At 29.7% G+C, this 23,210-nt stretch overlaps 1 protein-coding gene across 16 annotated transcripts in view; it reads right to left on the bottom strand.

The window, feature by feature from the left end:
• Positions 1-23,210, bottom strand: part of LOC136978245 (voltage-dependent calcium channel type A subunit alpha-1-like) — a 637,477-nt gene that overhangs the window by 255,022 nt on the left and 359,245 nt on the right. For 11 of the 16 annotated variants that reach the window (XM_067273927.1, XM_067273930.1, XM_067273917.1 and 8 more), the window contains 3 exons: positions 16,651-16,746; positions 10,624-10,740; positions 5,215-5,280 (listed from right to left, as the gene is read on the bottom strand). In XM_067273927.1, the coding sequence (XP_067130028.1) occupies positions 5,215-5,280; positions 10,624-10,740; positions 16,651-16,746 (279 nt within the window). The remainder of the gene's footprint in view (positions 1-5,214; positions 5,281-10,623; positions 10,741-16,650; positions 16,747-23,210) is intronic. The other 5 variants (XM_067273923.1, XM_067273921.1, XM_067273919.1 and 2 more) reach the window with 1 other exon arrangement.

The following is a 23,210-nucleotide window of genomic DNA, read 5'->3' as shown; positions in this document are numbered from 1 at the left end:
TCATGTAGGTGATGCCCTGAGTAAGAAAATTTGGCATGTCTTGTGGATTGATGATGATGTGTGTTAGATGTTTAGCTAGTTCCTGGTGCAGTGATGTGAACTTTTTGTACCAGAAATTGTGAATGTTGTCTACACCAGGTGTCTTCCAGTTGTGTGTTCTGTTAACAGTGTATTGGAAATCATGTATGTTTATTTCAACACAGGGCATAGTTGGTATGTTGTGCAAGTTTCTGTTCTCCTCCTCGATCCAGCCTGCATCAGCATTGTGCGTGACAGCACTGGACCAAAGAGAAGACCAATATGTTGTGAGTTCTTCTTCTGTTGGTGTGCCACTGTGCTGTGTATCAGTGTTTGCTTTGTTATTGATTTGTCTGTAAAAGAGTTTTTCATTGTTTGTAAATAATTTATTTTGTTGTTTTCGTAGTGTACATGTTTTGTATCGTTTGAGTCTACGTGCTTTGGCAGCAAGTTTTTGTTTTAGTGTATCAATGTATTCTGTAATGCGTGTGTTGTGATGTTCATGTTTTGTGTGTGTTTTTATTTTCTTGAAAATGTTTTTGAGCTGTTTCCTTAATTTGGGTGTTATGTTGTTTTTAGTGTATTGTGTCAGCTTGCCTAATTGCTGTCTAATGTCATTTATTTGTATTTCTATTCTTCTCTGCCAGGCAGGCTTGTGATAGAATTTTGTTTTCTGTGTGTTTGTCTGTAATTGTACTTTCAGCCCATGGTGTGTCACTACTGTGACTGCTCCAGCATAAACTAATGTATGAATGTCTGCGAGTGTAGAAATTGAATGAATGTAGTGTGGTAGTAAGTGAGTGTTTACGTAATTTAGTGTTTTTCCTACTTCCTTTGACGTGTTGATTTTTGGTATTCGTGGTCGTTGTGTGGGATCTGTGCCTGTATATTTAGTGAGTGTTTCCTGAAATATATGTGAGAGTGTATTAACTAAATCCATGTCTATGTTATCAGTGATGGATGAGGAAATGTCTGTAGTATCATTAGTGGTAATTGTTGTATGTGTGTTATTATCAATGCTTGTTGCTGGATTATCCTGACAGGTTACATGATCTTCATTAATGTTAGATGTTTCTGTCTGTTGATGTATTTGATCAGCAACCTGTTGTTTGATAAGTTCAAGTGTTGTTTGTGGAATAAGGTTGTTGTGTATAATTGTTCTTTTTTGATCAACAACCCTTTGTTCGGTGACGGTGAGGTGAGGATACTGTTGTGTGAATCTATGGTGTAGTTGTTGTCTGTATGCTGTCATGTTTGTTTCGAGTTTTGTGATGGTGTAGTAACTACGGATGATAAACTTATTCATTTCTACTGTCCATTTCATCCGTTGGCGTGGTTTTCCAGTCTTTGTGGTCTGTGGATGCATTGCCACAGAAACACCAAGGCTGGGTTTGTTCCTCACATCTGTTGAGGGCATTGCAGTAGCCATGCTTGGGCCGGTGCTGCTTTCGCCACCGGTAACCAAGGGAGACTGTGGCCTATTTTTCGAACGTGAGCCTCTGCCTAACCCACGAACGCGGACCTTGTTAACCCGGGCGACGTCCGAGCCGGTATCACACTTTGATCTAGTTATTACCATAATAAATATCTCCACAGAATGTGGGTGTGGTCACTCTTAGCTTCATTTCTCCCCATAGACCTTACTGGCATGGGTGTCCCTACCAGGAGCTTATGCTCCAGCCTGCATTGCCCTATGGATCAGTAAAATTACTGGGCTCTCCCACCACGACCAGGTGGTGACCATGGGAGAGTTGTTATTATTATTATTATTATTATTATTATTATTAAAATGTTTTTATTATATATACTAAATTTTATAATATTTTTCTATTAATTGTAAATGTACAGGTATGCCTCATCTTACATCACTAATTGGTTCCAGGAGAGGCAACATAAGTCGAATTTACTTGTCACTAGGCTAAACCACAAATTACCATTCCCAGTTCGGTATTTTATTTATAGATGCATTTTTAATAATATTTGGTTAATAAGAATCTATTTTAAGCTTACAAACAAATAAATTTTAGTTTTTAATATAGTACAGAAAAAAAGTAATCTAAATTTATGAATACATGTACTGTACATACAGTACATACTTGTACATGTTTACAATTTGGTGATGTTTGCAGTACGTCGTGGACTCTTTATTTGTGAATGTGGTTTTTCTAATACATTATAAAATAAGATGATTTTTTAAGGTTAAATAACAAATATAGTTATTGAAAATTATTTTGTGATAGTAGAAAATAAACTAATTTATGTTAAATTTACCAATATTGAGTGGCGCTGACAATGACGCAAAATGGGTAGATATTGGAACTACCATGGAAAGCACCAATAACAAGCACTTAAAGACCGCTAAATAAGATGACAACACAGAAACACAGATGTTTTCATGTTTTTTTCTCTAGGATTTATGATAATTATACAGTAGAGCATCGATTATCTGACTCCTGATCAACTGTCACATCGGTTAACCAACCGCGTTCTAGTCCGCAAATTGAAATGTCTGCTAGTGACGTAGCGCTACAATATTTGGCTATGACGTGGCTACTTTATTATTATTTTTGTGAAATGTTTGCATGTTTTAGCTGGCAACACTGGCTCGACCTTAAAAGGGGGGCCAATATTTAAACCAGGCTTAATTTTCTATTTTTTGCTTTATTTTTGTATTTATTTTGTGCAAAATAAATAAATAATTTTTAACGATACAATAGCGACGATTATTATTTTTAAAAAAATTTTGTTAGGCTTAACATCAATGAAAATTCAACGCCAAGTAGTTAAATAGTGATATACTAATATACTAATTACATGGGCTATACTAATATACTATACTAATAATGTATTTATCTATACTTTTCGGTTATCCGTTTTTTTCAGTAATCCGACCAACCCCAATCGAGTCGGATAATCAATGCTCTACTGTATTTACATTTACTGTAAATGTACATATTTTAATATGATTTTATGTGCTTTTAATGCTTTTCTAGTGATATTATGACTTCAATATTTGTGGCAGACGGATGTAAAGTCGAATAAAATGACTTAAACTTGATTTTTATTTTTCCATATACTTTTTTGACAAACAACACATAATCAAAAATGACATAACTCGAGGTATACCTGTATAAGCAATCATCTGAAAGTACTTGAGGTGAAGCACAAATGTACACAGAATTTCATTTTGTGATACCTGCTGATGTGCAACCTTTGCAAAAAAACAAGACCATTCTGTATATTATTAAACAGCTATTAAATTTTCATTAAACAATATTCTTGTAAAGCTTTCTGAATTAAATTTCCACATTAAACCAATATATAATTTTTTAGAGGTGTTTCTTTATTTAAAACATCTCACTAGATATTTTAAGATAAAGAACTGTATCATGTAAATTGAATGTAAAATGATTACCATGAAGACACTACAGCATCAGATATCAAACTTCCATCAATTCATATTTAAAATGTGGAAGTAAAATTTATTTTTGAACGATCTCTTTCAAATTTAAATTTTTGAATATTTGAAAATTCAAAAATTTTTGAAAAATTTTTTTCAAGCAAAATATTATGCTAAGGCAAAGTTCTGTATATTAGATAGAAGTAACGATGGCCTTTTATATAAATGACAATAATTATAGTATAAGTAGTGATAATATAAGAATAGTATAAGAATTGATTAATGCTGTTCTAACAGTCTTAATGAATTCTTCTAACTACTAACAACTTTTAATCAGTTCTTATACAAAACTGTTGAAACTGTTCTAAATTGTTAAAACAGTTTTTTGTTTATTACAAAGGATAAAAAATATATTATGTGCTTCAAATCTGGTATAAAACATTCTCCAATACTAATTCTGATAACATAGCAGCTTTCTTAGCAATTTTTATATTCCTCTTATGTTCTATAATTCTATATTTAAATGCATTTTGTTGCTCTTACGTAACACAACTGTTGTATTAATTTTTCTTTTTAGTGGTATTCTCTAAACTTTATATTTTTATACTGTTCTCTATGGAATCTCTATTATTAGTGAAAAATCTATTAGAGAATGCTATGTAATTTTACTGAGAGATTTTAACAATTGTTAATAATTTATATATTAGTCTCCTATTGTATATTAATAGAACTGGAGAGTATTTTAATTCCATTCTTGTGAAAGTAAAAACTGTCAGTTTAACAACAAAAATAAAGTAAATAAAAGATTTAAATAATATATGAAATATGTAAAAGTTATTTAAATTGATATGAATTCAAAATAAGAACACATTAACTAATAAAAATGAAATATTTATAGATTATAAATATTAGATATAGTTATTAATAGATATATAGTATGTTAATATATCAACACTGTAATCTTTTTAAACAAAATCATCACATATCATAAATATAAAGTTATTTTATATATAAGTTATTTTAAATACAAAAAAAATTTTGTTTACTCTAAAAGTTATTGCAATTGACCTCTTTGGTTTATTTGAAATTTTATTATTGATGTTAAATGTTGTTAGATTAAATTTGAATTCTTAATGTACATATTAGTAGTTTTAACATAAATTTTTTTTGTAAAAGGTAATTGTATAAATATAACTATCATATAAATGATATATCATTTATGTATGTAATTTAAATTTTGTTAAAACATTTTCATACTGATCTATGTTATAAATCTGTAAATTATCCTTTGCATTTTATTTACTTACATTGAATTAAACAAAAATGTCTTCTGAGTCAATAAAAAACAGAAGTAAAAAAGTTTGCCAAAAGTCTTTGTTAAAACTTAATATTCAGCTTATTTTTACCATTATCATTTATGGTAATTATATTCAAATATATTTATTTACTTTTAATCATTTTAAAGTTTACTTATAAAAGTAAACAAACCATGTTTCATTTCTAGAACAACATCCAATATTTAAACAAATGTATAGAAAAGAATAATTCTATGAAATTTTAAGATCTTCATTTTAATAAATCTAAATAACAAACTATTAATCTCAAATACACAAATTATAATATGCATATTTTTAAGAACAGTTTCCAATCTTTGTATTTTTCTTTTACTTATAATAAATAATACTAACCTATAGTCAACACTTGAAAATATTCTAAAAGGATTATTATTTAATTATTGTAAAATAACATATGGTTTTGCCAAAATTAATATTTCACAAAAGTTGATAAGCACTCACCTGCATTCCAATAATAGCATAGATAAAGAATAGCATAGCAATAAGAAGGCAAACATATGGCAGAGCCTAAAAGAGAAACATAAAACTATATTATTATTAAAATATATACAATTATAACATTTATATAATAATTTTTTTTTTTTATAAGTCTCCAAAATCAATAAAATTGTTAAGATTTATTGTCATTATATAAGTTCTATCTTTAAATTATTGATGATTTTATTGTTCAAACTCAAACAAATTATGTTTTATAATTAACTCATCATCATCAAATCCCATTAGCTTGCCACTGAGCATATGTATTGCCAGTAAGCTGCTATGAGTAACATAAGTTTACAGGAATTTTTAACAATGCTCTTCCATAGTTAGTGAACAGAAGCTGTTTTTGCTTTTGAGAAAGTTAGTCTTTTGCATTGTTACTCTAATTCAATCATTTTTTTCCAGATCTTTTTGGACACATTACATTCTGTCTTCCAGTTGTCAGGTAAAATTACTCACATTTATTTAATGCTTGTCCATTTGTTTTTTCTGAATATAAATACACATCAATAAAAATTTAATGTCCTAAACTCTTAAAAAAGCAATAAATATTTGAGAAATTCCTCGAATGATTACACATCACTTACAAGTTTAGTTTATTAACACACATTACATTTTTCTCTATTTATTCAAGAATAAAACATTCTGGTTTCCCTAAATTTAATGAATGCAGTCATTTAAAATGTATAATTTGTCTTGCCTTCATTCATTCATTTTAATATATTTTGTAGTAACACATTACATAAATTTTTCAATAGATTTTGTTTATTTGACACAACATTTTGTTGATTTTCATTTTATATTATTAATTAAAATTTTCCAAATGTTTAATTTGATTACCAGATTGGATGTGATTACTGGTTCATTAAATTATTGATCAAATTTTTTATTCTGTTCTTCTCATTTACCTTCTCCTTAGTCATCGGCCAGAAAGCCTGTTTCTAAAGATGGAAACTGTGTTGTTGCAGCCGTCTGTCATATAATATATATATATGTATATATATATTATAAAAAAAATATAAATATTGGCTATTTTCTGCAGTGGGGTAAAATGGTTGGCAACCTGTTCTGTACACCAAAAGGGGTATTTAAGGCAATGCCAACTGACTACAGGAGAGTTTTCTTTCTCTCTTCGTGAAACTGGTGAATCATATGGACTAGTGCAGCATTCTTTTTACAAGGACAGTTTTACAGGTGTGTAAAGTACAAATCGGAATTGTGATCCATTGACAATTTCTATGTCTTGGACAAATGTGTGTGTTCCATATATGTTTTAGTGCCCACCAAGTGTTGTGTGTCACTGAATATTTATAGAGAAACGTTATCATATATTGTGAAATATTCTTCTCTACCGTGGTTTCTTTGTTCTCAGGACGAATTGGATTATGGCATGTTGAACCATCTGTGACTACAATATTGTAACGGTGAGAGCTTTAGGTGCGCGTGAAATTGTATTTTGTGAACTTAAACATATATCTATATTTCTATCATTACCTCTATGTTGTATATATAAACTTATTGTTAAATTGCGCCTTGGTGTCTCTTTCCCACGTGGTAATTCACCTACACCCACAATTAGCAAGAATATTAGTTCCTGCAATTTTCCACAAAACCCTATTCATGTTCATAATTTTTATTTCAAAATGGTCATATCTGTTCATTTCATTAAAGTTTTTCATTATCTAACATAGTATTGATCCACATTTCTGTAGGTAAATCAAGGTTCTACTGCATTAAAATATGATATTCTCTATCACATGATTACATTGGCAATTCATAAGTCGCAATGTGGTCACTCCCTGAAAAAACAAGAAATAACAAACCCAAAATAAAGCAAAACAAGAAAAAATTACAATAAAAAGCAAACAAGATAAATAAAATATATATAAAGTTGTTTAAAGACACACAAGTAAAAAGAAACATGATAAGATCACAAAAACAAGTCTGAAAATAAAATCCAGTAAAGCACTACACATCTTTATCTCAACACCAGAGAGGTTTGAAGAGTTTATTAAAATCCAGTAAAAATTTAAAATTACATCGAGAATGAATTATCAGTTGTGTAAAATTCTTTTGCAAATAACTGTAAATTTAATTACATCAAGGAATAAAAAATCTTCAATGAGCAAACAGAGGTACCAATCCTATGGAAGAGAGAATGCTGTAAAAGGTATGATCTATATTGTGGTTGACATATACAAGACTTATTGCAAATATGAACTGTAAGAACAGTGAGTGTAAAAAAAGGAGGATGTGATTAAATTGTTGTAATATTTAGATTTAAAGAACTATTTATATATACAATAAAAAATATTACTGAGGATTGACTCTTTTGTTGAATGCCTGTTAGTGGGAAAAATTTATGAAAACTGAAGTCACCTAACCAAATTTGATAATTGCAAAATAATAAGTAATTATTGAACCATTTGATGTATGGGCTATTAATTTTAAATTCATTGCTTAGTTTCTATAATAAAATGACTGAGATAACTGAACCAAAAGCTTTTTGATTTCTATGAATATAAGTCAATTTTTTTTTTTTTTTTCAAAATTTTTAATTATTTCATGTTATGTAGTCAACAAAGACTCCTAATTTTGGACAAAGATAAGTTCATCTTGTGCAGGGAAGAGAATTTTCTATGCAGAACCACAGACTTTCTCAACCAGTTGCATGCCACGGTCTTATGGGAGGACCCAACTCCAGCCGTACTAAAGAAAACAAAGAAAATTGTAAATCTTCTGGGTGTAACTGCAGTTCTTTTGGGATGCTTGGACCTCCCTTCCAACATTGCCTGCCTAAGAGTTTTCTTTGAGGCCAAAACACACAAAGTAGGCTGGCCATTGAAGCCACTAGTTAACAAGAGGTCCCACCCCACCTACTGCCTCAAAAAGGCTCTTGCTAAGCTGCTTGGCAAGAGTCCTTCATCTATCGCAGCTACAGCAGTTGTTGGTCCACTACACTTGTTGGTTTGTCCCTAATACGTACAACTTCTACAAAATGGATGTTGTTGCACTATATCCCTTTGTACCTCAATTTGAGGTGGTCATGCATACCATACTTACTTATTAAGGACGGCTTCTCTGCACAGCAGGTTTTGGAGATTTGTGAAGCCTTACTTTTTATCACTGAACACAATTACTTTTGCTTCAATGGGAAAGTATACCTACAAAAGCAGGGGGACCCAATGAGTTTGCCTCTGTCTGCTATTTTAGCAGAATTGGTCATGAGACATGTGGAATACAGGCTCTTTAGATTTTCCCTCACAACTTACCCATTGGTGTATTTGAGGTAGATGGATGATATTCTTTTGTCATGGCAGGATACAGAGGACTCTTTTCTAGTGTTAGAGCATTTCCTTGCGAATGTATACTCCTCTATCATCTGGGAGAAAGAAATTGGGGAAAAAATTGCATTTTTTAGACTTGGACATCTCCAAATCCCAGGGAGGCTTGGTATTCTCTGTGTTCCACAAGTTTGGTAACATTCCCCCTATAATCCCTGCCAGGGGTGGCCAACATACAGCCTGTGTAATGGGTTTATCCAGCCCGCGATTAATTTTTCAAAATTAGCTACTTAACTTCCAATAATTCGTGGAATGGATTCATGATACTTCTTCATGTTTTAAAAAAATTTCATTGTAAACATTTACAATTTTTGCATTTGTTTGTTATAAATTTACACTATTTGAAGAACGAAAGACCCCACACTCACTGAAACTCATCTGCCATTCCACTCTGTCACTCTGTTTATGCTGACATGTGACGCACAGCACCGCCTGCCTGTTGACCTTTTTTTTTTTATATTCCTGCTCGTACTTTTCTTCACATACTAAAATGACATCGCACATGCGTCAGGAACTTCTGTTATTTAACATGATTTAATTTTAATATTTCGTCCGGCCCATGAAAGAGTTTTTCTTTCCAATCAGGCCCGGGGGAAAAAGCTGTTGGACACCCCTGATCCCTGCCATAGCCTTCCAGTCACAACAGTATGTGAATGCAGCCCAGCCTCCACACAAACCTTTACCATCTCTGAGCTCGACACCATCCACTCAGCAGTATGTGCGGTGGGATATAGCCCTTCCAAGTATAATCACATCCTAAACAGAGTTAAAAGGTCCCTTTATCCTGCAACTACCTTACACAACCCAAGGGACTGGACAGTAGTCCATCCTTCTGTACCATTGTGTGGCCACCTCACAGCCAGCATTTGCCACATATTTAGGCAAAACACATTACATTTACTCATTTCCCCCTGCCCAAGTCTGAGGAGACTTATGTAATGACAGCAATGCAGTTTCGATCCTGGAAAAGTTGGGCATTTACTCTATTCCTTTGGAAAACTCAGTGTCTCATGCAAGGGTGGCACCAGAAGGGAAGAGGGGCAGCTGCCCCCCCATAGAAATTCAAAAAAATTATTTAAATGCTAAGTTTTAATTAAAATAATCTTCTTAGGCTTCTTGTAAGTTAAAAAAAATGTTTTAATTAAGATATTTCTTTTCTGGTACATAGTAAATGATTAAAACTTTATGAATTGTTTTTATTTTACCTACATACAATTCATATCCTCTATCAATTTACATCATCTTGCCCCCCTGGCCCGTTGGCTGGCGTTGTCCTTGGTCTGGTGCACATACCCCTTATATAGGAGCAACCATTATAATGCTCTCTAGCCGCATCTCTGAGCACCATCATTCTGTTGCAGTGGGAAGGTGTGACACTGAGCTCTCCAGGATGGTACTGCAACACCAACACACTAAGCTTTGGGACCAGGTGGTGATGCTCAGGTGCTGTGATTAAGGGAGGCCTAGTTTATGATGACAGGATTGAAGATCAGCAACATAATGCACATTTAAAACATTCTACTGTTCTGTTATAAATGCTGAATTGTTGTCAGATGTCTTTGTTCAAACTGTGCTTACAGGTTGATGTTTTGTGAGGTACTAAAATTGAGCTGGAATATTAAATATGTCCACTGAAAGAAAACCTAATGATGATTGAAAACAATCCATTAAAAATTATTGATAAATTACATCTTTTTATTTGAATTGTTTGATTTCTTATTGTGATTAGTTGATAAAATCATATGTTGATTTATAGAAAAAAAATTGCAATGTAAACTAACTTATCTGTTTAATAAAAAAATAATTTATATTATTAAGTAATTGAATAATTTGATGAAAATTATATAAATTAGTAATTCATATCATCAGTATTAATTAAAGTTTTCATTTCAACTTTTCTTTATTAAATGTGAAATTATTTTTTTTATAATAAAGTTATTTCTTTTAAAAACATGACTATCTTATTAATAACATTACTAATTAACATTACAATATCACATTGTAATCAAATAATCAATATACATACTTTAAAAGATTGGATGAAAGTCCATAAAAGTATTCGGATGGTATAACCCTGACGTAGAAGTTTGATCAATCGGGCAGCTCGAAATAATCGAAGGAAACCAACATTGAAGAAATTAACCTAAAATAATTAATATTCTTGAAAAATAAACTGTAGAGTTATTTAAAATATATTACAAATTTTAAATATATTTCATAGCTGTTCCCAAAAAAGGTAATTCTAACATAATTTACTATTATTAACAAATTTTATAGCAAAAATATTTTCTGATAAAATAAAATTCAACAATAATGAACAATTAGATATTGTGACATCATCACAATGCTGGAGTGCAATTTTTAAATATTTTAATTTAAAAAATCACATGACTTCCATTCCAGACCAGAAGTTCATCAGGGCCTCCAGCTCTTAAGCTTTCCATATCTAATCTAGATTGACAAAAGTAGGAATCTACAGGTCTGTAATTTGAAAACTGCAGATCAATAAATGAAACTGCATATTAAAATAACTTCATTTTTAGAAAAATAATTTACAAAGCAGAAAAATATTTAAGATATAGTAAATAAATTCATAAGATGAAGTTTCTAGACAACTATTTACTCTTGAAATATTTTTCTTTGTTAAATTATTTCTGTTATAACTCTAATATACATTATTCATTGAAATTCATTAAAAAGATTCACTAACACATCTCTATCTCTCATACTAATTGAACTGTGTCAAGCATGCAAGTGCATCTTTTCAGTTATTGACCCAAATGTTCTGTTACTTACAGGTTCTCTTCTACTTATGAACAGGTTAGGTTCTGGAGGTTTTGTCATAAGTTACAAACTAACCTAGAAAGTATGTTTGTACACAAAATAACCACTTATACAGGCTTGACATAAAGAAATATTTTGGGTGAAAATTTAATATTTTGAAAACTAATACTTTGCTAAATTTTCCCACGATTGTAAAAATTGTAAAAGATATGATTTTATTCCTCTGTGGATTCACTTCCCTTTCAAGATGATACATCCAATGTATCACCAGGAACTTAGCAATGAGAAATTGTTATTGGACATAGGCACTGCAACATTGCCATAAAAGGTCAAGGGAGAAAAGAGGGAGGACCCCCAATAAAAGGCAATGACTGATGACGACAACAGTTTGTCCAGTCAGAGAAGTTTGTCTGCCAACAAGGGGACAGCATTTCGTCCGAGAATCCGTCATCATCAAAGTTCGCCCTAGTCACAGTTGGATATCTACAACTGGATACATTAGTGACTTTCTTCCATCAAATTGTACTTCTTAAAAGTGAACTCCATCAATCCTTTGATTCATCTCAGATCCCTTACCAGGTATCTATGAACCTTATATGTAAACTCTCTCGCTCTCTCTCTCTCTCTCCAGGCTAAAACTCACAAGGAACCTTTAGAGTTTAAATATAAAATATTAACCTTATTTGTATAATTAGTTTAATAAATGGAGAATTGTTATTGTTAGAATTGTGATTGGTGCACTTCCTCAATCCATGCCATCTCTTGTGTTGGATTCAAGTGCCTACAAACGTGACTGCTCACGCTAAAAACAGAAATTTACGGCCAACTAGGTTTCTGTGTCTATCTAAAAGACACAGTGGTGTCAATCCTGACAAACTAGTCATCACAAATGCAGTGTTGACTTTGGTCCCATGGTGCCAAAGCATAGGAGGCACTTCGCACATTGTCACATTAGCATTTTATCCTTCAATGTACTTAATTGAATAAATTATGCTTATGTTTACCCACTCATTACTACTTTGTAGCAAGTGTTTCAAATATAGTTTTTTTTCCACCAACACACAGTTTTATAATGTCCAGTTTAATTTCCATGGTAATAGAGCATCACTTCTTGCATATCTCCACTGCTACATTTACCACTATGTTTCAGACATTTTTAAAGAACTTAAAAATGTTAAAATTAAGATGTTAAAATTTTATAAAAATTGCAAACAATAGAGAAAAATGCCATTACTCCAATGTTACCAACTAAAATGCCACCTCACAAATGGCAATGGAACCTCAAAATTTGCATGAAAATGAAAAATAATGATATGCAATAAAAATTAGTCAACATTAATTATTTATTAAAAATAATTATTATTTTTATTGGCCAAAGACTGGCTTCAATGCTAGAACACAAGCAAAAATGAACTTCAGAATTCATGTGAAATTTAAATTTTAGATGTACTATACATGTACTGTACAGCCTAATTGTTCATAAGTCTGAAGGTTCATAAGTAGAGGAGCACCTGTATTAGTATTTGTGAAAGACCATTGCTGATTTTTCAGAATTGAAAACAAATTATATTATTGTGTTTCATTTGAATATTTGTAATTTATATAAGTTTGTATTATAGCTAATATCAATGCATTAATCAGTAGAGAAATATGAATGACTAGCAAAGTCTGCCCAGCATTGCCCAAAATCTAGTGAGGGTTGAATTATCCTTGTTATATGGTATCATATTTTTCCCACAAGATAGCAGAGAGTAACTATGCAAAAGTTGGTCCAAATCAATCAGAGTTTGGTAATTTGTGGGAAATGAAATCAGGATGAAGGAGTGAGGTTATTTTTTAGAGGATTGTAAAGAGTACTGTGCAAAATTTGTCCAGATTACTCTAAAGGTTTGGAAGTAGGAGGATGAAATCAGAGAAGAGTGAGGGGTCCACATTTCCTGTAGGTTCCCAGAAAGTAACTTTGTGGAATTTGGTCTATATAGTCAAAGGATTTGAGAATTTGTAGATGTGTACATCTAAAAAGTAACCAAAAAAATTTATGCAGGTAGATTTTAAAAGAAATGAATGACTAAGACAATATAAACAAAGCATACACAGAACTACCTAAACAGCATGAATCAAAACTGAAACTAAATAGATAAGATACTGTAATAAATTAAAAAAGCCCACCAGGTGGCAAACGGAATTGACCTTGAATAAAGCAGACAAACAATGATGAGAGAAAAATGCTATGGTAAAAACATCTTTTACATGCATTTTCCTTTTTTTTAAATGATAAAATTTTACACTTGGAAACCATACAAAAACATTCTAGTGAGGAAGATTCTGATGATGATGATCTTACCAGTGATTTTTCAATGTGATAATTTTAAAGTTTAGTACTTCATGTTCATTACTTTTGTTTCAACATTTTGCTCATTTGATTGTTATTGAGGAATAATAGCATTCTTGCAATATATGAATTTATCCTGTATGAATTTTGTATGTTACACGTAACACTAAATATATTTTAATAAATAGAAATTTGCTAAATTATAAATTTATATATTATAAGTATATATTTAAATAATATATAATATATATGTACATTTGGCAGTTTACGGTCAAATTAATGCCTGCATTAGTCAATACATTCACTTCTCGACTTACAATGGGGTTCGGTTCTGCAACTTCGAACGTAAGTCGAGAAGTGATTGTACTTACAACAAAACAGTTAGCCATCTTACATAAGCACACGCAAAGGATACAACAAAACTAAAGTTGACGCAATCGTCAGAAGCATGCAAGATATATATGTATATGATATATATTTGAAATGACTAGATCATTAGGATTGAGCAGTATTAATATTTTGATATTTATTATACTCTTAATTTTGTACGATTTAAAGCATGGTGTGGAAAAAGCAAACTATATATCCATTGCATGGTAAATAATGAAATAACTAACCATATATATAGAGGAGCTCCAATAAAGACCATAGCAGTAGCTAATAGTATTGTATTAACAAAGAGAACTTTTACCTTCATTTCCTCAAAATACTAATTTTGCTTCTTACTCCTTTCTTCCACAGATCTCTTAAATTCAAATATCACATCATATGCCAATTAATATCTGTCAGATTAACGAAATAATATAAAAGAAAAAAGAAAATTACTAAAGTTTACATTAGGGAACTAAATTTAAAATAGAGCCAACTAAGGTTTTATAATAGGTTAGAATGCAACACATCATTATATAGGCCCTAATTAACTTCAGGGATTAAATTGCAGCCAGCCATATCTCTTTTCTCCTAGAGTATTGTTCATTTGGGAACGAATAAAACTTTGTACCTGGCAGCACAGTAATATAGGTAACACTACAAATGACCATACAACAGTTATTTTTTGAAGTTTTGTGTGGCAGAAAGCTGTGGTTCATTATCACAGGTAGAAAACAAGCACCGCGTCTCAGTACGTATCTAACCCAAAGATGCTCGTGTTTTCCCGAAAAAGTTTCCTTTGCATGCATACAGGTGGCGCTCAACGCAGTTCCACTAGCTCTATATACATGGTTTATGGAATGAGACTTTCACAGTTGTATACAAACCTCTTTTGCACTAATTAATTTCTGTTCTCTGAATTTTTGTAAGTGCTTTTCTGAAACTTTTTATTTAAAACACTATTATTATTATGGGGCCTAAAAAGAATGGAGTGTCAAGGAACTGTGTTATCTATAGAAACGAACTTCAGAATCTATACATCAAAGTTTTTACTTACAATAGTTTTGTCTAAGATATTTGATAATTTTATATTTTAATAATTCTTTTACAAATATTTGAATAAAAGATGAGTATTATCAATTCATAAATGTTTGAAATGATTGTTATTGACATATTGTTAATGAATTATAAATAAATAGTTAACTCTATTTTTCTATTTGTCAATATGAATAAAACTGAAATATATTTATACAACTTAATCTATAAAATTATTTTTTGTTGTTTTATTTAAAATTTCAATTTTAAAATCTATAAACTCTATAATAATGTTGATTAAAATGATTAAGTTGTAGATTAAGTTGTATAAATATATTTCAGTTTTATTCATATTGACAAATAGAAAAATAGAGTTAACTATTTATTTATAATTCATAAATGTTTTATTACAAATAAACAGGATGTTCTGTTTAATAAAAGAAAAATTATTAAAACTCAACAATGAAGTAATTCCTTAAAGTTGTTTACATCTTATTTTAATAATTTTAAAACTTATTTTTATTAAATAAATTAAATATATTTGTACATAAAACACACATTAAATTTTATTCACATTATTAAAATACTAAAGATCATAAAACACATGAAATTTCTCAACTGTATCAGAGGTATATATTTTTTTTATAAACATAATTAAAACTAATTATTCATTTAAAAACTTTAGATACTGTACTTCTGCAATTTGTTAAATTTAAAAACTCAGTTTATAAATTACATAAATAAAATATCAATGATCATTAATGAATTAGAAATAGAAAGAAAGACTTCAACATCATGTAGATTTTATTATTAATTAAAGACATCTACTATAAAATTAATTTTAATATATTTAGATAGGAAAAATTTATTTCAGAAAATTAATAAATTTAATTAATAATATGCTGAATTTAGGTTTTACAAATTTTCAGAGTCACTTCCATTTTAAATATTTTCTTTGCGAATTCTCTTCAGTACGATATTTTTTTTCTTTTAAATCCTAAAATCATTCTTTTTTTAATCTCAAATAGAATAACTCTGTACACACCAATAACATTTTTAAAGTTGAAAGAATTTCGATGAATTTTATTTTTTGTAAAATCTGAAAAACTTAAAATATTTCTATCACAGTGAAGACATTAGTAAATTTAAAAATAATTGTTAAAATATATTTTATGATTTTAAAATTGCAGTATAATAGATGTCTTTATTCTGTGAATAAAAGAGGGACAGAAATCTTATTCATTTATTTATTTTAAATTACATTATGTAGACAGAACAACAAAGAAACAGATTAAATTTAAATCATATAAACATGCTCATTCAAGTTAGAAGAATTACTAGTTTTACAGAACAGCTACGAATTTTTGTACTAAAGAAACTAAAAAGACAGGAAGAAATGCATCACATTCCATGAAGAAAATGACAGCACTATAGAATTACAGAGAAATCACAATAAAGTTTTAAATTTTTATTTGGAGGAAGTATTTTGAAGTTTTGTTTGGTTCTTAGAATGGGATGCATTGAGATACTTACTTGAGTACTTACCCCAATTTCCATAACCAAAGCATCAATGACACTTCCTATCACAGTAATAAAATCAAATGTGTTCCAAGGATCCTTGAAGAAATTCTTTTTTTGTAATAGAAAAAATATTTATATTAAAAAACAATCTTTGATTTTCAAGAAGTTGCAAAAAATTTATTCTTATGTAAAAAAATATATTCATGTAAATTATCAGTTCAACAAATGACAATCATAAAATTGCTTTTTGCTGCATGTGAAATGCAAAACTCTTAAAATAAAGCCATTATTGTACATATTGATAGATAAACATATATACTATTACTATTATTTTTATTTTGAATAACTGATTAGAAAATTAAAAAATTAATAGATCTAATTATAATAATAAAATATATGGCAACAAAGATAACAGAACAATCTTTGATTATTCTCTACAACTAAAATGTTTCTTAATTTTCTATATGAATTAAATAGAAATAAAACGAGCTTAATTAAAGTTAGTTTCTTAAAGCAATTCAACTTATAAAATAATAAGATAAACTCCTTAATTATTGATATTATTATAGAAATTCTTTTTCCTGATTTCATTATAAAAATATTCAAAATTGGAATTTTATTTCAAAGCATAAAACAATTATGATATGAATATTTTACTTGAAGAAAATGATACAGAGATTTTTTATATTACAATGAAATGACATAAGTATAAAAAAGTTTAATAGAGTTTAAGCAATTATCATTTTATTGATAACTTTGTAAAATAGACAATAATGTCAGTGTTACATGGCATCAGATAAACAAAAATTATTAGCAGATAATTTTGATTTATACATCTTACAATACAAACCATTCTCATCTATATTGCAGTCTCTATGACTGGAAATATATATGATCTAATAATATAATCTGTATTAAATAAACTCACAAACTACTATGACTTATAACAGTTTATAGCTTGAAACTTGTTTCAAATCAAAAATAAAACTATTTCATAAAAATACAATTCAAACAAACATCAAAATTTTTTTTCTATTTGTTTGCTTAAAAATGCAAATACTTTTGTTTAATTTAATTTATCTTTCTTAAAGTTCAATTAAATTAAACAAAAGTATTATTATTCTGTAGTATTAATGTGATTATTAACAATTTTTTATTTAACATTATCTTTGAATTTGTCTCAGCCACAACTGTCCTTATATATCACATAATTTATAATTGTATATTAGAAATTATATCATAATGATTAAACTATTTGAGGTAAATAGATAATAACCTACAGGTTACTGATTCTTTTGTGAAGAGCTATTTAGCATTAACAATGTAGAATTCATTTCAATTTGGAAAAAACTTTCCTTGGCAACCCTTTATGCAACTTGTTATCAATAAACCATACTTTTATATAGCTGTTTAATGACCATAAAATCTTTAGTCCATTCATTATCTTTACAAAAAAACAGCAACAAATAGACTGCTATATTATTTTAATAATATCAAAATTTAAGTTCCATGTTATGTTAATCATGAACAAAATTACATTTACTTACTAAAGTATAACTGTGCCTATGATTTTAAATTAGTTCTAGCTTTGTGTGCAGAGATTATAACATTAAAAAAAAATATAATATATAATATAAACTAGAGACTAGTAGGAATTTTTAATTTCAAAACTCATCAAATAAATATTTTAATACATTAATAAAATCAAATAAAGCAGTATAACAGTATTAAAAATTATATAATTTTTTGGTCAATAACTTTCCAAAACTGGTATATATTAATTTAAACACATACAAGACACTTACACCAGCATACTTCAAATTACTAATTACATTAATAAACATTAGTCTTATCTGTGTTTAAATTAATATGATTTTTTTATGTATAGCAATATATATTTTATCTATTATAAGTTTAAAAATATAATATATGTTTTCAAAAGTATTAAAATTTAATTAAAATCAAAATTTTCCATTACCTTTGTCTTATTATACCTATATTCGAAATTCTTTTAATTTTAACTGAATTCTGACATTTGCAAATTTGTGTATTAATTTTGTTTTATATCAGTTACCTTCATGAAATGTTTACTACTAAATACAGGGCCATAGGTAGGGAGGAAAGTGGTCCAGCTCAAAAACAGAGCAGTTGCTGAGATTACAGCCATGGTCTCCTAGTTTATTTATAAAAATTTTACTTTCAGTTTATACCTACTTCAACTTTTCTAATTTATAAATCTCTCTAGGTAGAGAAATACATATTGCCAGAGAGAAAGAAAGCAATATCTTAGGATTAATATTTCCCCTACGGAAAATTCTATTATTTGGTCTGACATATTGCATGCTATTAGATAATTTGAAATAAATGGGGCCTCATGCCCCTAAGCTTTCTATATCTAGTCTTGAAACTCATTTATCTAACACCATTCTTGAGATTAAGGAAAGACAGACAACAGAGGGAAATTATAGGTCTACAATTTTTTCATATTGAAGCCCAATTAGAATTGTATTTGTAATAATATTGGCAGCAAAAAGTGGTTTGACTATGGCTGGACCAGCTGGATCTATTCCTACAGCCTTGTAATACTAATTGTTAAATAATTAAAAAATTTAATATTTTTATATTTTAGTAAAAAACAATTTGTTTGCAAAATCATAGGCATGTATCATATTACTCATATAAACTCAGAAAACAGAACTTAATATTACAAGTCATACTATGACTTATTTAAGTTCTTTGTGTTTGTATTATTAATGTTTTTATATTTATAACCTAAAATATATATAAATTTAGATGCTGATGCTAATCAATAATTGAAAACATTACTCACTAAAATGTTAGTTTTCTTACAAAGAATAAAGCAGCATATTTTTAAAAGTTATTAATGCATTTTACAAAGATGCCTTCAAAGATGAAATGTGAAAATATTAGGATGTTTACAATGAATTTATCAATAACAGCCCTTTAAATTTAATAATTTCATAAATTCAACAATACAATAATAAAATGTTAAATACCTTTATTAATAATGAAAAGCATACTGGTCTTTTTATACAAAAAAGGCTTCTTTAGTTTTAACTCAAATACAATTTGAAAATCTGTTGTTGTACTGTAAAAATTAGCTTAAACTTCAAAATGGTGAAAAACAAATATCAGCTATTGACCAACATTATAAAATCATATACATACTTTTTTTTCAACTGTTAATCAGTCCTTTATTGTATTCAACTTTAAGAAACTGTATTGTATTAAAAGTCTAAAGTATCATCATTAATAGGATTTTTTAACATTTTACTATTGTATCACAAATTTAAAAAATTATTAAATTTAAACAAATATTTAATGATCAATGAAAAAAGTATATAATTTTTATATTTACCAATTACATTATATAAGTACTTCAACAAAACATGTAGTTTGGTTACCATAGCATAATTTCCAATATCTGTTTTTAATTAGTAAAAATTTTCACACTTCTACATGCAATACAAATTATATTAGAAGTTAAAAGACATTTTTAGCTACTCCAAAACTGAGTTATATTTCTGATATAAAATAAATAACTATTATATATGAATTCAAATTTGTTTCTTATATATTTTCACTTATGTGGCATAAATTAATTGATACAATTATTGTTTACTGACAGCTTGTTAAATTCAGCACTGCAGAGCAGCATGCTGCTTTTGCTGCAAAAGTGCTTCAGTCTCTACTGAAGGTCTTTTAACAATGCACATGAAGTGCAGCAATTCTTGCAATTCTTAATTTGGCAGCTTGAGACTGCCATCCTTCCCGCCTTCACCAACCACATTCTCCTATATACATGGTACATCAATGACATTCACATAATCTGGAAGAATAAATCCTGTATCCAGGAATTCCTGCAAAAATCAACAATAATCCCTACAGCCTTTGATCTGTCTTGAACAAGAAAATAATCAAATTGTTCATTTCCTGGACTTCCAGCTCTCTCATCCAAAGAACGCATCACTACTCAAGTTTACAGAAAATCTACACACCACTTCTGCCTCTTCCCATGACCTGTTCACCTTCAAGATGGCCGGGTTCAGGTCCTTGGTTCAAAGGACCTTCACCCATTTGTCAGACACACATGACAGAAATACTGAGCTCCTTACAATCAAGTGATACATAACTCAGCACAGCTACTCTCCACATACTATTAAAGGTCTTTTATGTCATTTTTCCTCTGCCACCTCTGCCTCGTAGAAAAATCACACCCAGGACACCCAGGTTTATAGGACTCACTTATGACAGGAAGCCCTAGCCTCCCTATACAAGGAAATATAAAAGAAAATAACTTTTATTTAACCTTCTGTAAAAGTCACTCAATTTCCTCCCTCCTCTGCAATGCTAAAGACCATCCAGATATGCATCTCCAACCAGGCATCTACACTATCCCCATCACTGATTATAGAACCATTTGCCACTTACAATACATAGGTGCTACAATGCACACTTTAAACACCTGCCTCAAGGAACATCAGACTTCCATCACAAAAGGATTGGCCAACACTGCATTAGCTATCTTCGCCTCTGACCCAGACATTGATGTGAACTTCGACAGTGCATGTCTCTTACATAGCTTTACATTTATAAGGCCATCTGCAATGACACTGTTATTAATTTTCATGATGTTGACTTTCCCCACAGCATGGAAGTCTTTCTTTGAACTATAAATCTTATTATCCTCCCTACCTTCTCTCATCTTACATCACCTCCCCTCAGGGGCGGACTGGCCATGTGGAAAATGTGGAAAATTCCACATGGGCCGTATACAATTTGGGCTGTTTTTCTAAATATGTACATAATATACCGTTTTGTTTGGTTTTATTTTTTAAAAAAATTCATTTATTTTTTTTCGTTAAGTAAGATAAATTTCAATTTTTAGGTGTAATATAGATATATGTGTAGGCCTTTATCGTTTTACCTGGCCCTACCAGAGGCCGAAGTTAAATTAGTCCGGTCGACCCGAGTCCAACACTACATTGGCCGACTCGGCCCAAACAAAGCATCCTAAGAGAAAAATAATCAAAACAGACAAAGTTGGTCATTTGTTTACGTTGCTAGAAACTATTCACTACCCCTATGAATCTTTGGAAGCACAAGTTACTGGTTTTTCACCCTGCCACCAAAACATTGATTGTAATCATAACGGATTCAATCGCCAATTATATCATTTCCTTTATCTTAGATAAGTAAAAATGTTATTCAATAATAATTTCTCTATATTCCAAACGATTTAATTAAAAATAATCTATTTTTTAAGTTCGGCTAACTAATTTTTAGTTTGCCATTCATCCACAATGGCGTTGATTGTAAATGGGCAACCTGCAGCGTCGAACATAATATTACAAAACAATATAGCGCTATATAAAATAAAAATTCAAAATACTGACATCTAGTCGTTTGTAATCGCACTAAATACCAAGAGCCCGCTTCGTACATATATTCAACGCAACTAGAGTTGGTCCTTGGGTTGGTTAATTTTTGCGTCTTTAAGGGATGATAGAATTGTGTACAAATGCACATATACTTTCGTAGACTGTCCATACGCGCTTGACCCTTTTTCAAGACTAAGTGAAGTCCAAGAGAGTATACGTATGTACTGTACAGTACATTCGTTAACGATTCTATCATCCTTTAACTAAAGACGCAAAAATAAACCAACCCGAGGGCCAACCCTAATTGAAAAGACTATTTGGTATTTTAACCCGACTTCACTGGACACTTCGTATAGAGCTGTAAAGTGTTACTACAGTTTAATCCAGAAGCAACTCAATATTATTTCAGACTTGCAACATTTTAAATCGTCGTGGAATATTTTAAAGGAAAATGTCAGTGAAACTTTTATAAAATTAAACGAAAATGAACATTCTACTGATGATCAACTAGAAAACGATAAAAATTCGATTTCATCCTCTTACTGCAAAGCTTGCAAAAATTGTCCTATTTGTTGTTATAATATATTATTCGGATATAACGTGTTAATATTATTGCTCAACAAAGCAAACTTCTAAATAAAAAATTAATGTTCTAGACTTGTGCTTATTGCAATTTTTGTCAATGTTGTATTTTGAATATATTTAAATATAAATAGAAAAAAGTCATTTTTTTTTATTTATGGGCTGGGCCGGTAATGATCTTTTTCACACAGAAATTTTAAGGCCAGTCCGCCCCTGCCTCCCCTCTTCAAACATGTTCGGCAATCCCACGTTGTTTCAACAGTTGGAGATCAGTTTATCTGATGATGCACATTCAACCCAGGCAAAAGCATTTGCATTTTTTATAAAAACAGCTTAATTATAGGTTTTAGTGTTATTAATTCAAATATAACCAGTTTTAAGTTGGAGTACTTTTAAATTAATAATTTAAATTTATTATATGCAGCTTCTTAAGTAAATAATAAAACATTTTAAATATACAAGTTTTGTCAAATATGATTTTATTTTACTAATAAGTATATTAAAAGAAAAATTAGTATAAACAGAATATCAATTTATGGTGATTAAAGCTTTATAACTTTACTGTCACATCATATAAGAATTCAACTT

This window comes from Centruroides vittatus, unplaced genomic scaffold (assembly GCF_030686945.1).
Source record: "Centruroides vittatus isolate TY-2023 unplaced genomic scaffold, ASM3068694v2 contig_5, whole genome shotgun sequence".
NCBI classification, from domain to species: domain Eukaryota; kingdom Metazoa; phylum Arthropoda; class Arachnida; order Scorpiones; family Buthidae; genus Centruroides; species Centruroides vittatus.
The sequence above is the reverse complement of the archived record's forward strand: the minus strand, read 5'-3'. Positions and strand labels throughout refer to the sequence as shown.